Here is a 17,507-nt window from a genome sequence, read left to right on the forward strand (position 1 = left end):
ATATGAAATTCAATTTATACATCAATGCACCTCTAGCATTTTACTAAGTTCATTATTTATTTACATTTTTATAATGTTTAAATTTTAAAAAGTGAAAGTAAAACACAAACAAGAGACCCAAATCCCTAAAGAAAATGCTATTTTTAACCTGCAATTAATTGTTTCCACTGGCTATTCTGTTTCTATGAATATGCATGATATTAAAACAAAATGCTGTGTCAACTATATGATTTTTAAATACTTTTCCTTTTGGAATAGTATTTAATTCTCAGAAGTCTGTAACCAGCAATACAACAATGCCATTAAATATGAATGTCAGAACTGTCAGTCAATTTCTTTCTCCAGGAAAATAATTGCTTAATATTGCAACTGGAGTTAAAGAATTGTAGTAAGAATCTCTGCTGCACAAGAGTCAAGCATAAGTCTTTCAAGGTTTTTTGGTAAGGATACTGAAATGTCAATAACAGAAATCACATATGTTTATCTAAGTGAAAAGTCAAAATGGTATTTCCATTGAAAAAGCCCCAACTAAGAATGTATCTTACAGATCTAACCACAAGCAGAAAGTATATGTAGTTATGGATGAGTGTTAGAATGTGCAAGGCCTTTAGAGGTGATGCAGCCAGCTTGGCTGACACTGTCGGAAACAACCCTCTTTAGCAGCCAAGTGGGTGTTCAATTCCATCTTGTTTACTGTTTTACAGAGTAGGGTGTTTTCATGAAATGTTACTCAATGGCACTATCATAAGCATATAGTGATATCACTATATGCTTTTTCACTCTTCAGCTACTTAATTTAAATAATTTTATTCACTGTAAATTCATCCTTACAGGAAACAAAAGTGTAACTTCCATGTTACAATGCAAAAGCAAAACTGCCTGATTCGAACTCCATCATTTGATGGCGGAAAAGTTTCCTGTTTTTCTCAAAAGGAGGGTTTAATTCTAAGCACTACCAGAAGCGGTAAGAAAAATAACTTCAGAAAATTTAATAGAAAACTTATTAAAAGGATACTTTCATTTTTGGCAATACCCATGTACAGCAGTCTAAGTCTAAGTTTCAGCACCTTCTGGAAAAACCCATCTTGCAATGAATTTAACAGCAGCAGAGCACAGAACTGCATGTTTTATTTTGATTTTGCTGTGCCTTGTAAAGAGTGCCACCACTGACAGCACTATAAAGTGATTACTGGGAACAGCTAGTTTCAACTCTATTTATATTCACATTTTATTACTGAAGAACATGGAAGGAAGCCAAAGATCCCGGTTCAAAGATAACTTTCAAGTCAACATAGGATAGCTTCTCTCTCAGAAAGCAACATACCACACCAGCCTTTTCATGTCCTTGTTTTAGACATGGACTAGGAACGCAGTCAGTAAGGCACATGTTTCTATGTTTAGAAAAATGTGAATATCTTCCATTTAACAGTAAAGCTTTGAATATAGTGCTATGACACCAAAACACCTGTTAATTACAGATTGTTCTGAAATATATCCTATTATATTTCTCTTCTTTCTTCACACCCTATCCTTCACCAAAAATAAAATACCCATGCTTTCTCATCTTTCACTCTTGTGCTGCTGCTGTATCTAACACCCCTCCTATGACTTGCTGCCTTTTCTATCATACAGGAAGAGAAGAGGTCCTGGGGCCCAAAAACATGACTGGAGAAAAACAGGTACTCCAAACAAAGTGAGAAAAACCCCTGTCCTCTTACAACACAGTAACACAGATCACAGCTGACATGACAGGATCTCCAGACACTGGAATTCTTACATGAAAAAACCAAGCATTGCACAACCCCAAAATGTTGACCCAGTATTTCTATGCTTACAGGGTTTTTTTTCAACATCTCTGCAATATATTCCAACAAGAAGTATAAAAATATGAGAAACTGCTGCCAAAAGTTAAGAATCTAATTAATTTTTATCCTTTAAAAGCACGGGTTATCACATATGGAAACCTAAAGAAACAATAGCACGGGTTATCACATATGGAAACCTAAAGAGCCCTTCAACATTCATTCTGTCTATCCAATATTCTTCTGTGTATAGAATTTACTCAGAACTCTTAGAAGTACTTGTGAAATATACAATTAGTATTTACCTTAAAAAACAGTACTTACCTTTGGACATTTGGACTTTCTTGCAGTTTCAATCATAAGATTTGAGCCCATTTTTTCTCTACAAGAAAGTATAAAAAATTGAAAATGCTCCATCAGTTTAGTATGAACAAGACATATATTTTTATCATCCTTATTTCTGAGACTTTTGCATTTAAAAGGAGCAATGTTTGTATTTCACTTTAACAATCAGATTTCTACAATTGACTTCAATGGATTGAATGGATATTTCAAACCTTCTAGACTGTTGGAAATAAGTCTGAAGAGTGAAAAGGTCTTAATTTAAGGTACTCAGTTCACATATTTAACCATAAGTCATTAGGATTACTCAATTACATAGTTAGGCAAAATACTTTGCTACATTTAGGAATCATTAAGTGCTTCTACAGTAAAGGAAAAGCATTCTTCTGTAGTACATTCTAGTAAGTAGTACAGGAACAAAAGCTACAGACAGAAAGATGGCATTCCATATCATTTAGAAGAAAGTTAAAACATCTACATGTAGTCTTCCATAACACTAATCCAATATGCATTTACCGTTCTTTTTTGAGGTAATATTTTTTCACATAAAAAATTTTTTTATAAATCACACTCATGGTCTGCATTGTAATTTCTCATCATATCAGGGTCAGTATTCCTGTTGCTAACTAGAAGACAGCCCTTCTGCACAGTAGAGGAGACTGGAGCAAATTACCATACTAGCCAGTAATCTCAGCTCATCATATACTTCAACTTTGATTTGCTTACAATAAAGGTATAGAACTCTTACAGAGTAGGTGGTCACCGATAATGATTCCAAATAGGCTTTTCTTTAAATCAGCAAGCTTTCTTCCTCCCCTAGAACACAGCCCACCCAAACACTGGTGGTGCATCTACCTCATTCTGCAATGACAGTTTTCCATACTGCCACACTTTTTAAGAAAAGATATTCCACGTGCTGTTGTTATGAGGTCATCCATCTACAGCTTGCACCCATGACAGGAGGGAGTAGCGCTTCCACTATTAAAATCACCACCATTATCAATCTACTCAGGTCAGAAGATAAAAGAAGCTTAAAAGGCTACCGCAGCAGCAGTCCTCCATGCAGACTGTACGTGCAATTAGGAAAATTTGCTGCTCTTCTAGTGGATATTTGTGCTTGAAGGATGGCTGCATACATGTCCCTGACAGGGAGGAAGGAAGGCAGGCAGGCTCCAGTTTTACGATGGAAAACTCCCGCTGACACAATTCTTGTACCAGTAGCACTGTTTTATTTTTGCATTGATTCTAGTCTCAGAATCACCAGACTGAAGGGGAAGAGTGACGTCTGCACTCACTAACTGATTACAGAAGGAGATGAAGGCACGCAGAACCATGAAGTAGGTATAAAAGAAATGAGACTGACAGAGGTGAGATATCAAAGACACCTGCTGATTTGCATCACTTTCATCTACTTCTGAAATGTCTGCATTAGGTATTTTTTCCCAAACCCCAAATGCAAAGATTAAAAAAAATTCATAAGCAATATCCTCTGCTTAATTATGGGAACCATCGAACTGAGTAACTATCTCATCACATCCTGTTTTTTATGGAGGCCAGAAACTGATACTCCAGACTAGTTAAACTACTGTGCAGCTTCAGACATTTACAGTCTAAGGAGAGAAGTTTAATATGACCTTCACATTTATTTTAGTTCTATTGCTAGCATTAATACTGTGATTGCGTATTAAATAAATGTATTTGTCTCACTGTTCAATTTTCTTTTACAAAGCCACAGCAGAAGTAATTCCACAGTTTATTCACATACTGTGTTAAAAAATAAAGTCTTCTAATTTTAGTTCTATTGAATAGTCCCCTGTTATCAAAGAAAAGAAGAAACTGGTAAGTCTTACTATCTCAAAGGACCACTTTAACTTTTTTGCTTTTGTTAATGATAAAGGCTCCTAATGTGTGTTGTCTTTAGGTCACTGGCTACTTTTTCCCCAATCTTGCAACAGAAATATTCTCTAAAATGGGGAAACCAGGACTGTAAATAATATTTTAAATTAAACTGTATTGTAAATTAATATAATGGCACTATAGTATTTTTTGTATTTTCAATCCCAGCTGTCACACACTGAATCATATTGTTTGAACACAAGCATACAGTTGTTTCATTAAACTGTGAAAACAGACCAAAATCACTTTTGATATTAAAGTTACTTTATATCCTGTAAGCATTTTACATTGTTGCACTCATTGGTTATTACTTTACACATAATTTCTTGTGCCATCCTATTTTTCCATGTATCTACTTTGTTTGTGTCTGTCTGTGACCTATGTCCTCTAGACATGACCTACTTAAATGAGTCTCTTTCACAAACATTGCTCTTTCATTGCTTCAAGTCACTAATATTGCAACACTTATTTCAATAATTCTATAAAGAACATATTGCCAACCATCTGCTGGAAGAAACATTCTAATGGGCTACAGCAGTGATGCAAATACTCTGGAGAAAGAGCACTCAATGGAAAAGGCAAAACTGTAACTTTCGTCCTCTTCTGACAACAACAGTAGTACCAGGAAACTATGACATCTTTGCCAAACAGGAGAGCCTTTTATGCCATGTGCTGCCCATCTAGTCACTAGAGAGCAGTGTCAATTTATATTTCACTCAGCAAAATAAATACTCAAGTGTTATTACTTGAGTAATAATTCTAATATTAAATAATAATTCTCAAACACATGCATTATCCATTTTCCTATGAAAAGAGAACATATAATTTTTATCCTATGCTCCATAGTGATTGATTGCTTCTCAAGACTATAAATTCCCAACATGAGGTTTCAGCTAGCTTGTGAAAACCCCTAGCTGCTCACCAAATTTCTCCAGTAGTTTCTTAAGACAGCATGCAAGAAGAAAATTGTATATGTCAACAACAGTCAAAAGGAAACAGAGAAGTGGGAACTATAAGCCAGGTTCTTACAAATGCAATTCAATGTAGCATTACATGCACTGATAAGCTGTAAGTAAAATCTTCCACATAATACAAATTATTAAAACCGGCCCTCAAATTGCAACTAAAGAAATACATAAAAGGAGTTAAAACAGACACACACAGAACACATGAAACCAATTCCCAATGAATAAACCAATGAAACCATACCAAAGAATAACATGTCAGTTAACCAAAAATGGTTGTCATTTTCTGAAATGCAATTTATAATATACCCCACGAACGCATGGAACATTAACCTGATGAAACATCAACTTAATTATTTTCAGCAAGAATACCTTCTGACAGAAAATACCAGCACTAATATTGTGGTAAGACTAAACATGTATTACGCGTCTGCACATTGTCAATGGATTGTTCCTATTTCAAGTAAGGCTGACAAATTACCATTTGAACTACAAAAATGCACACAGCACAGGTAATGCTTTTAAATTCAAAGCAAAATATAAAGCAGTTTCCCCATGCTATGACACTGTTAGACCTGACCTTCAATATCACTGTAAAGACACACTATATAACCTTACAATTCCCTTCTTGGCTCCAGGCCCCCACACCACAGGGAAGCCTCTAGGAATCCCTTCAACAAAATGCTGTTCAGGCATACCATCTCCCTTCAACATTGCAGGTCACCAAGAAGTCATTTGTTGTTCAGCACATTTAATTTTTAATTTACTCTATGGATAATATATTAATTACCTGTGCCTCTACTGCACAGGAGTAAAATTCTTTACCTCCTTCATGTGCTACATGAAGCTGCAGAAAAACAACAGTATTTCAATTAAAGGCATGTAAAATACTTTCACATGAGGATATTGTGACTTTCACAAGACTTCTTTTAATTGGAAAAGTAATGAGGGAAGACACAGAAAAATCTAATTTCTAAAAACAGACTTTCAGATATCTGAGAAGAAAAACTCATTATACTGATTTGATAAATTTATTTATTTCTAAAAATATGCAAGAGCACAGAGAAAAAGTGCTTAGAAGCTCCTCTCTCCATTTCATCAAATAAGTAAGATGCTTAGAATTCAGACAGCACTGGTATTCCCACTGTTATGTCATAAAAACTCTTTTAATCCCATAGAACAGAGTAATCACATTCTCACTGTAACTTATTACTTATCAGAAGGAACCTTTTACCATTTTACATTTTCTGTCAGAAAAGATTGTGTCAGGTCTTTCAGTGATGGGGTCAACTTATGCTGGTTGGGAAACTATGACATTAGTTTGCTCAAAATTATAAACAATTGAACTGTCAATACAAATACAGATGAATAAAACTAAGAAATAAAACCTGTAATATAATAATTCTTTCTAGTGGCTTTTCCTGAATAGCCATCAGTGCATATGAATACACTTCCCAGGCAACTCTGACACTGCAGATAATTTTTCACTGCAACCCTTACAGGTCATTTCCCTTTCAAAGAAAGTGGCAAAGGACAAAGCCCTCCAATATAGTAGCAAACATTAAAAAATCCCTACTATACTACATTATTTCATTTCTCACCAATCTCCTTTAAGAAAAAAGGGCACAGCAGGTGGCTAGTAAAATCTGTAGCAAATCTGTAATGAGTCAGATCAAGCAGAGCTGGCAAGCATACAGGAATATAATCAGAAATCAGTGCAGTAAAGCTTACTTTATTCCCCAGAAACACAAATCATTACATTAAAAGCTTTCAACATTTTGGTAAATATGAAAACAGCTATTTCAAAAGAATGAGAGTATAAATTAATCCTTTCTAGTTAAGAATCTGCACACCAGTGAAGCAATGACAAAAACAAACGCACCCAGACATTGCACTAACTATATTTCACCTGATCATCTTTTACTTACTTGAGCATTTTTTCCCATATATCACTGTCATAAAAGGCGTGGTTCCAGCCCATTTTGACTGTTCCAACAATGACATTCTGCTTAAAAACATCTGATCCTAACTTATGGTACAGCTCTTCACAATCATCCAGGGGGATATGGAACAACCCCAACATAAAAGCTAAGATAGCTCCTGGAAAAAGAAAATATTTTGCAATGTAAAATGTATCCTGGAGTAAGACTACAAAGATGAATTATGAGCATAGTTCATTGTTTAACAGAATATCTGTCTTGAAACAGCAAGATCAATTGATAATTATATCACTAAATTTCTGGTCAGAGATTACAAACCATGTTTTAAAAGAACATATACAAGGTAGAAAAAGTCTCTTTTCAAAAACAGAAATATGAGAAGTTGAAAAATTACATTATTTCACTTTGTAGATTACAACAAGCATAAGGCAGAAAGCAAATTAAATATACTACTTTACGTGGAAAGAGAAATGAGAAAAAGAAATCTTTGCTGTGGTATTAAAAATTTATTTGGAGCATTATTTGCTACCATGCAAATTCTTAAGTCAGTAGAGATGTATTCTAGGAAAATTCTGTAACAATAAAGGAGATTTCAGTAGTTTGGATTACATTTGGTTGCAACCACTTATAATTAGTTTCGTACATGCTGCCATCTAGTGTATGCCTACAAAAAATTATGACCTACCCTTGTAGGAACAAAATAACAGCATTCAAAAAGCACTGCTGCTAAATACCATTAAAAGGACTGTGGAAAAACACAATTAATGCATTACTATAATTCTTAGATATATTAAACCAAAAGGGATGCATATAACCTTTAAATCTAGTTGTGCCACACTGTGAGAACATGTAATTGAGCATTAGGAATAATTAGGACACATGATTTTTTCAGTCTGGAAATAAATGCCATAGACTTGAATATAACACATGTGCAGAAAAAATTACATGTAGGAAGCTACAGATGGCTTTAAAGGAAACATGACTTCCAAGCCCTTTTTCGTTCTTACAACGCCCACCACTGTGATAACAGCATTAGTGGATCTATGGTCCCAGCTTCCTAAAAAGGTAGCACACATGCTCAAGGCAACCTAAGCCTGCTTGACACAAAGTTTCATCAAGAGAAACTTTCTAAAATGCCAAACCACCAGATGCCTGTATTCGAGGCAGAGTTAACGCCTAGCACCAGAGAAACACCATTTCCCCACATCATGCAAATCATCTGCTACATTTTCTTCCTCTAAACTCTGCAGCACCAGTTCTACAGTATCACACATTTGCTATTTTGGTGAGCAAATTCAAAGTATGCAGGACCTATTACAGCATCATTGCAATGATCTTTCTCTGTGACTGCCCACATTTACACCCTCTGACACCCAATGAAGAGAAGCACAGGGAAGCTAACTACAAAGACAGTGATGCTGAATACACAGGAAGGGCATTTCTAAACTTCAAAGGCAAAAGAGAAAAACAGTAATAAGAAATACAAAAACTGCAGCAGAAAAGAGAAGTGCAGTGCACAAGAGGCATTCTTTCTATCGTCTAATCCATCACTCTTGTAAAGCACAATTCATTCAGCTGCAAGACTATCAGCATATGTACTGTCAATACAAACAGAACTGCCAGCAGTGCTGGCAGACATGCATAACCTCACCCAGCCATGTTTTCTCATTTATTATTGCAAGCTGGAAAACTGCAGACAAAAGCCTAATTGTGTAAACTGTAAAAAAATTTAAAATAATATGCTAAGTACTTACTAGCAGTCATAAATCTCAACATTTCCAGAAGAATTAAAAACAAAGTTAGTTCTAGTGACAGTAGTGGGAGAAAATTAAGAACATGAGGCATCTCTATCCAAGGTAAAACACCTTTATTATTATTGAAGATGACACTGGAGAAGTATTTTGTAGGGAAACCATCTTCCAAAGAAACAACCACTTACTGTTAAACTAACCAATGCAGGGTTTATTTGGAAGACTATTAAAAATGTAAAGTAGGGAACTATATTGTGCCTACAAATTCTGTCTAAGAGACCTAAACACCTTCCTCCACTATTCTGAGTCTGTTAAGCAAATCTCTCGAAACATATATTATCTACTCATGGTGTTCTGAGTTTAATATAATTTCTGAATTAAACTGTATAGAATATAAGTATAGCAAAAAATTTCAAGAATGTGGGTTTCTAAAGGAAACTGCACTAGTAAACTACAGCATACCTCCTATGTTAGAAATTGTCATTGTGCTGTTACCTGGTCTAACAATTTCTGAAGGAGATTACTGTCTTTGAAGGAGAAACTTATGCTTCCTGCTTGCTAGGGAGAAGTAACTCATCATTTGAGTCACAGGAGTAATTATGTCTGGGAGGGACCTGTAGACATTATCTAGTCCAACCTCCTGTTCCAACAGGTATAATTAGAATAGGTTACTCAGGACTATGTTCAGCCAGTCTCCATGGATGGAGATTACAAAGCCTGTGCAGGCAACTTCTTCCAGTGTCTGACCATCCCTGCAAGAAAAACATGATCCCATACCTAATTATAACTTCCCATACTCCAGCTTATCTGTTGGCTTTTCTCCTATGACTGTTCAAATTCAAAATTTTTTTAGATCCATCTTTTCTTCATTTTCCCATTAGCTGAACCAGGATAAAGGCCTAGCCTTAGCCTTCTCTTCTCAATGCCAAATAAAACCAGTTTTTGTACACTCTACTTTACATGTCATGAACTCCAGTCCCCTGATCATCTACTTGGCTCTCCGCCAGATTCACCCATTGTGTACAAAAACATACCTGAAAGATTAAGGGCTTTTATAGGAGTCCATAACAAGGCATTTGCAGCCAAACAGAGACCCTTAAATTGTTGGGTACATTCTTGTCCATGCAAGCCAAAGGTCAGCTTTCTTTGCTCTAGAGTACAGTGATGATTCACGTCCAACTTGTTCCAATCAAGACCAGGTCCTTTTCTGCAAAGCTGGTTTCTAGGCCATCAGCCAACCTCAGATGGAGGGCTTTGTATTTGGCTTTACTGAACCTGCCAAGCCATTTCTCCAGCCTGACCAGACCAATAGGAACAGAGGGCACCACAGCACTGACCACTTCCTCTAATTTAGGTCATTCAAGATCTTGCTACAAGGCACATTCTGTCTTACTGGCAGGTAATTAAGAAAGATGAAATATTGCTGTTAACTTAATAAAGGAAACATGACTGACCAGTTTCAATTCCTGAGGGATATTACCTTAGTAGTCTGTAAAGCTCCATAAATACCAAAGATAATGGTTTCTGTGTGCAAATCGAAGATTTCATATAAATTGAAAAAACAACAAATCAGTATGAAGCCAAAAGTTTATCATGAACTACCCAAAGTTCTAATTCAGAAGAAAAGATTCTAGAAGTCACAACTGTACTTTCTGAGCTCACACATTAAGTCAGAAACTGCAAAATCTATACTTATTCTCAGATGTTCTTTTACTACATTGATAGTAAAACTCCAACTTGTGGCTTAATAATTACCTGTGCTTACACCACAGATGTAGTCAAAAAGTTGATGAACCGGCTTTCCAGTTAATTCTTCTAGTTTCCGTAGAGTCTGAAGTGCAACTAAACCCCTGAAACACAAAATTCCCCTTCATGTACAATGGCAGTCTTATCTTACATAGCTCTAATAATTTTTCAATCACCTTTGCTTCATTATAACTAATTAGATTTGAGTAACTGCAACAGTAAAAATCCTGAATATTTCAGGAAATAAAAGAGCAGCAGAACTCAACAAGCAACAGTTAAAATAGAATGATGAATACTAAGTATGAATGACATACTCAGGCATACCAAAAACAGTATTCAACAGCTAGAGCCATATTGCTTTACAGCAAAGTCTTGGGTGGTCAGTTTCTGTGGATGTAGATTAAGGATAGATTCTGGCTGCATCCCCACTACATAGCACTTAAATTTTGTTCTTAACAAGGCTACATAATGTCCCCTGGGGCATAGTATTTTCCAGTGTGGGGTTTGCTTGGCTTCCATTCAGGGTATCTGAAATAATGGGAGAGATGCATTAGAGACCATCAGATTTGTGCTCCTCTAGCATGAAACAGTATCTGGCATGCAGCCATGTGAACTCTGTTGGGACAGAGTGAGACAACTGTGCATGGCAAAACACACCAAAACAAACACCATTCAAGCAGAAATGCGTAAGAAAACAATACTCGTCCCTCAGACAGTCAAACGTAACAGAAATGTAACTCATTAATCACCACTTTGAACATTTACCTATCAAAGAGAGACTGAAATTTTACTTCTAGTTGCAGTATGAAAAAGGTTACAAGTATGTAAAACCCCAGAAATTTTACCTTGTTCCTCCTCCATCAATGCTGAGGATTCGAATTCCCCAGCCTTCCACAGGGTCTGTATATCCAATCAGAGCTAAAGTTTCTCTAACAGCAGCCTGAAGACTTTCATCATTAGCCTGTCTCAGTCGCAGCAGGCAAGGGATTAATTTTTCCTGTTGATAAATATAAGGATATTTCATTCTAACTGTATGTTTAAACCAAAAGAATCCCTTCTTAAATTTACTAGTTTGGCATTAAAGCATAAAAGTAATATACTAGTTAAACTTGGAAGAAAGCCTATTCAAATCTGTATTTACCCATGTCTTTCTCTAACAAGTGAAAGAAAGAATGCCAATATTATGCTTTACACACCTCATTGCTATAGTAAATACCTATCAGAATTAAACAATCAAGATGACATGTATATATTTTGGATATTATTTGCATCTATACTGAATATTATGAATATATTTTGGATATATAGCTATATATGTAGCTAGGAAAATAGCTAGGAATATGTAGCTAGGAAAGCTACATTTACCAGTTTAGTTTTATTGACTTAGTATCACATCAGCCAAGTGTAGACTCAAGTATGAAGCACACCAAGTACAGGTAAAACCCCAGAACTGCGTAATGCCTTCTAAGTTCACTAATATCAAAACAAAATTTAAAATACTTTCTCACACAGAGTACTTTTTAAATATACATTACCCCAAAGATATACAGCATTACAATCAAAATGGTAGTAGTGAATACATTCTTCCATAATAAAGTAATTCACGAATGTTTATGTGAATGCCTGACCTGTACCCTGCCCAGATGATTCATCGGGCTTGCACTCCATTCCCAAAGGCTACTTTCCCAGAAATTCCACAATCTCTGTCACAGGTTTGTCACATCTCATAGAAAAAGGCACTAGGTTGACAAGTGCTGTGATTTACCTAGTACTTCTAGAATAGTCTATCACCTACCTCCTGCCCTCTTCAATGCAGGGAAGGAAGCAAGTAGGACTAGATTACATGAACTTATTTAATGGTTCTCTTGCCATCTCTTTTCGAAGAAAGCATGTAAACAAGCATAGAAAGTACTGTGCATGTACAGATCAGCTGTACAGCACATTCCCATCTGGTCAACTGCCACGGAGGACACAGTGTACGACCTTTATCTACCACGGGAAAAAGCTATACTACCTATCCACATGACCATGCCGTATGCTTCTAAATTAAACACTGCAATCTTAAGAGCCTTTAGCTAAACTCCCAGTAGTTTGCATATGAACCTGCTTGAACCAGCTAAAAAGCTAACACTCAATTTGTAATCTTTGCAAATAGGAAACATGACTCGTCCACAAAAGCAAAGAAGGAGGTTTTATGTTATTCTATATCAATCATTCGTCAGATTGTTTTTTATCTAAGCATAAAAACTCTTTGCACCTTAATTGCAACTCCTCTGCTCTCTGGAAATTCTAGAAGATGATAGGTGAGTTCTTCAACCCTGTTGATGCAGACTCTTTGATTAGAGGATCTCCGTATTGCTTGAACTAAAGCTCGAGTCCTGTTATCAATACTCACTCTTGCAATGATCTAAAGAAGACAAACAGACAACATAGAACTGCTCTTAAGAAATGTGTAAAATTTGTCAAGACTAATTTCAACATGTTACTTTAAGATTTCTCAGAAGCAATGAACAGCATGCTGTACTACAGATCTACAGGTTCCAAGCAAGTACTGCTTAAAACATCAACAAAAACGTTTTGAATCTTTATTTAGTAGAAAACTGAATAAAGTTTACAGAAATACACCAAACAAACACATCAGTATCCATTCAGATGGATTTTCAGGGCAATTCTCTGGTATTAAAACCACTGACAAACCATGAACTGTAAAATTACTGTAACTACAAAAAAATAGCACAACTAGATCTGTCTGTAATTATGGACTCTATGCATATATGAACTAAATATATGTACCTACAACACATACACACAGATGTGTGTGTATACATACATACATATACGCTATATATAAACATATAAACACATCTATACTTGTATAAAACATTTAATACTTATACACAGATGTAGCTAGACCTACTTTTAAGCACATAAATATATTTCTAAGTTTACATGTAGTATGCATAAATATTTATTAAAAAATCTATTTAATTTAACATATGCACTTATTCATCAAAGTGCACAGAATGAATCAGAGAACACTGGGTTGAAAGAGGCCTTAAAGATCATCTAGTTCCAATCTCCCTCCTGTGGGCAGGAAAATCACACATATACTTATATGGAAGTAGAAATACTTATAAATATGTAGAAGTATGTGTACATATGCATGCAAGTATATGAACAGGTATATAGTTACCTATGTAAGTGTGTGTCTATCTATGCTTAAATATGCTTAAATATAGGTATATACACTAGTGTAGCATATATACACACTTGTATAAAATATACATAGAAATAATACATAAATTAACACTAAACAAAGACTTGCCTTTTCTCTCTGAAGAGACAGATGCTTTTCCTTCTCTTCTGCAGTCTTGGCCTCTTTTGTTTTGTCCTCATCACTCTTCTCAGACACTTCTTGTTCTTTCTGTTTACTCTTTTCTGGTGGAACAACTTTTGTATCAGATCTTAACTTTGGAACCAACCCACCAATATAGCTGTCTACAAAAGCTTGCACACTGTTACTGGGATATGAAAGAAAGTTTGCAATACTTTTTTTAGTGGAAACCGGGAGGGCAGTATTTGTCTTTTCAGTACCCAAGGTCTCTGCTTCAGGAGCCGAAGTACCTGCTGAATCCACTCTCTTTTCTTCACTTGTTACAGTATTTGCTGATGAATCAAGCTTATTCCTCTCTTCACTTTCAGAGTCCTGTAATAAAGCATTCTTTTTTCTTCCTTGTTCCATAAGAGAATTATTAAAGTAAGAGTTGATATGATCAGCTACGAAGTTGTAAGTCTCTCCAAAATTTGTAGAAAAGTAGCTTACATGAAAAAGGTGGTTTTTACTAGATGCTGAAACTTCTGGAGTTTCTTGCGAAGTGCTGCTTGAACCTGCTAACAGAGATTCCAAATTTTCACTTGCACAAGTGGATTTCCTTGCAGCTGGGCCTCTGTTGCAATCATCCTGACTTCTGACATCTGTAACTTGTTTATCATTTTCTAGATTTGTGCTGATGTTATTTGCATCTGCACTACTTTTATTTGTTTTACCCGAAGTACCTGAGTGGGACTTTAATCGAGCTATCCGTGACACCAGTTCACTGTGAGTGCCAGAAACTGCCTTTGAAACAGATTCTATAGTATTCTTAATTCGTGACATGCGAATGCTCACCCTTGTAAGTCCCTTAGAAGAAGAAGTTAAAAGTTTGGAAACTCTGTAGTATAAAAACTCATGGCTATAAATGTACTTGTTATACCAAAACGTTCTGCTCCTGGCCCACTTACACCAAGGCTCACTTGTATGAAAAACTCTCAGGTGTGCAGCATGATTTATCCTCCAGCAGTCTTTAGGTCTACAGAAACACAGGTATTTGTTTCTCTGCTTCCACCACAGACTTTTTGGGTTAATCAAAAAGACTAGGTATGTGTCCAAGGATAAATGAACTGTCATTACTTATAAATAATTGCACCTTTTCTATGTTGCTTTCTACTTCATTCCAAAAAATATGCGTCAATAAATAAGTCCCGTAATGTACTGTTGTCTGAAAAAGAAAAAACAAAACAAAAACCAACAATGGAAACCCCAAACCAGAAAAAAACTAAAATCACAGAATTGTTCAAAACAGATGAAGCTTATGTATCCTTTTGGTAAAGACAGATAAACATTCCGATCAAATCAAATCAATTCAAATCATCTCATGGGAGTATCTACAGCTCAAGACATTTGGTAGCTCACCCCAACATTTCAACACACCATTCCCTAAAGGCCAGTTTCAGCTCATCTTGAGCAACATGTGACACTTCTCAGAAGCACACAGTGACATATAGAAAATTGATTGCTGTTTCTTCAGCAAATTATCTGGTGCAGATGCAACGTTTCAAATGTCATTATATTACTACCATCCCTTAACAGAATTCCTCGCAGGAGGGAGGGGAGAAGAAGTGACACCAACACTTTGAGCCCAAAATATGCCCATCCTATGAGCCAAAGGCAGGATATAATCCTTACTCTGCAAAGAAAGGTGCAACTGGTGGAGAAGCGTTTTACACAGCACACCAGAGTTGCGCTGATACCGCAGGCGCAAACCCATTATTTGCCGAAAAAGCAAGCCCAGGCTTCTCCAGTGCATGTGACAAATGCCGAGAAGGGCTGCCAGGCAGGCACGCAGGCCGACTCCTGCGCAGGCCGACTCCACAGTGACAGCAGAGGTGACACCACCGCCGGCAGCGCGATCCGTACTTACAGTCTCCTCTGCCTATGCTGCGCCTGTCCCGCCGGGTGACCGCCGCGCAGCCGGGCTACAGGTCCCACGGCCGGGCCAGCCTATATAGGCACGGGGGCGGCTGCTGTCCCGGGGGCAGGCGCGGGCGCTGTTCCTGCCTTGCGCCATTTCCCAGAAACGCTGCCTAGAGCGGCGGCGTAAACAAGCACCGAGTCCGGGCCCCGCTGTCCCCGGGCCCCGCTGTCCCCGGGACACCCTCCGTTATGCGAGCGAGCCCCGCGTGCCCAGCACGCGCTCATCGTGTTCCCCCCGTCCTCAGATTGCCCCACGACCGGGCAGAAATGCGGCCCGACCCGGTGGCGACGCGGCCCGTCCTGGCGGCGGTACCTGCTGGACAGTCGCTCCCGCCTCCCCCCTCTCCCCAGGCCGCCGCCGAGCGCCAGGCAGGGGCCGCGCCCTCACGAGCAGTGCCGCCCCGGCGGAGCGGGCGGGAGGCGGCGGGGCCCGGCACGACAACACCCGCGGCGCGCGGCCGCGGCACTGCGCCTGCGCGCGCTCCGCGCGCCGGAAACAGCTGGAGCGCGCGCCAGCGCCCCACGAGCCGCCGGGGCGGGGGGGGGGGGGGGGGCTGAGGGGGGGGAGGGTGACGCGAGCCGCTCACGGTTCGGGCGCGGGCAGCGCGAGGCCCGGGGCGGGACGGGACTGCTGCGCGTGCGCGAGCGCCGGGGCGGGTGGCGACGTGCTGCGCGGCACGCGGGAGGGCGGGGCGGCGGCCCCCCCGCCCGCTGGGCGCCCACGGAGCCGCCGAGGGCGGACGGGTTGGAACAAGAAGGATTATCCGTTCCTGACTTCCCGCCCACCAGACCAGGCTGCTCAAAGCCCCACCCAATCTGGCTTTGAGCGCTGCCAGGGTCAGGGCATCCACATCCCTGGAGAATCTGTTCTGGTGCTTTACCACCCTCACAGGAAAGAATTTTTTCCTAATATCCAACCTAAATTTCCCGTCTCTCAATTTGTGCCCGTTACTCACTGTCCTGTCACTATAGTTTCTGTCCTCTCCGGCTTCTATGTCGGTCCCTTTCAGGTACTGGAAGGTGCTTTGAGGTCCCCACACAACCTCCATGCTGAGCAGCCCTTGTTTTCTCAGCCTTTGTAGGGGAGGTGCTCCGGTTCCTTTACCAGCTTCATGGTAAAGCATGCTGGCCTTGCTCCAAGGGGCCATGTCCTTACGTGGAGGGCCCCAGAGCTGGATGCAGCGCTCCAGGTGGGTCTCACCAGAGCAGAGCAGAGGGGCAGAATTCCCTCCCTTCGTGCTGCTGCCCGTGCTGCTTTTGGCACAGCCCAGGGCACGTCTGGCTTCCAGGTCAGACGCAGCACAGCAGGTTGTGCCCCACGCTGTTGGCAGCACTGGGCTCTTGATGCCTCACCCTGGGGAGTCACTGGGAGCAAGGGGCTGGGAAGAGAAGGACCGCTGCCCAACATCTGTAGCTCCTTATTGCAGGTGCCTCGGGAATATGCTTTCCCCCCATCTCCTGCTTAATGGGAACAATGACAGTCATGTTTTTCATGGGTTTGACAGGGTTAGGGGGCACCTTGGTCTTCCCCAGCCAGGCTTCAGAGCAGCAGCAGGCCCTGAGATTCCTGACTGCATGGCCTGCCTGAAATGTAGTCTTAATAAAGTTGCCAGAACTTCAAGTGACAGTGGCAAGAGAGGATGGATGTGCTATGTGATCAGGTGGAACAATGGAGACCTTACCTAAGGGTTTAGAAAGTTGCATCACACTCATAGTTTCAGATCCCAGTTGTCTGCTTCTGTTCTTCCTCACAAATAAAGAAGTAAAATTAA

General features: G+C 39.1%; 1 protein-coding gene across 3 annotated transcripts in view; it reads right to left on the reverse strand.

Moving 5' to 3' along the window:
* Positions 1 to 16,161, reverse strand: part of PNPLA8 (patatin like domain 8, phospholipase A2) — a 37,790-nt gene extending 21,629 nt beyond the window's left edge. The window contains exons 1-7 of one of the 3 annotated variants that reach the window (XM_005519277.3): positions 16,049 to 16,161; positions 13,768 to 14,980; positions 12,700 to 12,849; positions 11,288 to 11,439; positions 10,452 to 10,546; positions 6,934 to 7,105; positions 2,127 to 2,184 (exon numbers count right to left, since the gene is read on the reverse strand). In XM_005519277.3, the coding sequence (XP_005519334.1) occupies positions 2,127 to 2,184; positions 6,934 to 7,105; positions 10,452 to 10,546; positions 11,288 to 11,439; positions 12,700 to 12,849; positions 13,768 to 14,889 (1,749 nt within the window). In that variant the 5' untranslated portion in view covers positions 14,890 to 14,980; positions 16,049 to 16,161. Of the gene's footprint in view, positions 1 to 2,126; positions 2,185 to 6,933; positions 7,106 to 10,451; positions 10,547 to 11,287; positions 11,440 to 12,699; positions 12,850 to 13,767; positions 14,981 to 15,447; positions 15,623 to 15,682; positions 15,835 to 16,048 lie in introns of those variants that run through there. The other 2 variants (XM_014248887.2, XM_014248888.2) reach the window with 2 other exon arrangements.
* Between the last annotated feature and the right edge of the window lie 1,346 nt (positions 16,162 to 17,507).

The sequence above is a fragment of the Pseudopodoces humilis genome, chromosome 5 (assembly GCF_049639895.1).
Source record: "Pseudopodoces humilis isolate 2021_Gansu_Grassland_sample_001 chromosome 5, ASM4963989v1, whole genome shotgun sequence".
Classification (NCBI taxonomy): Eukaryota; Metazoa; Chordata; class Aves; order Passeriformes; family Paridae; genus Pseudopodoces; species Pseudopodoces humilis.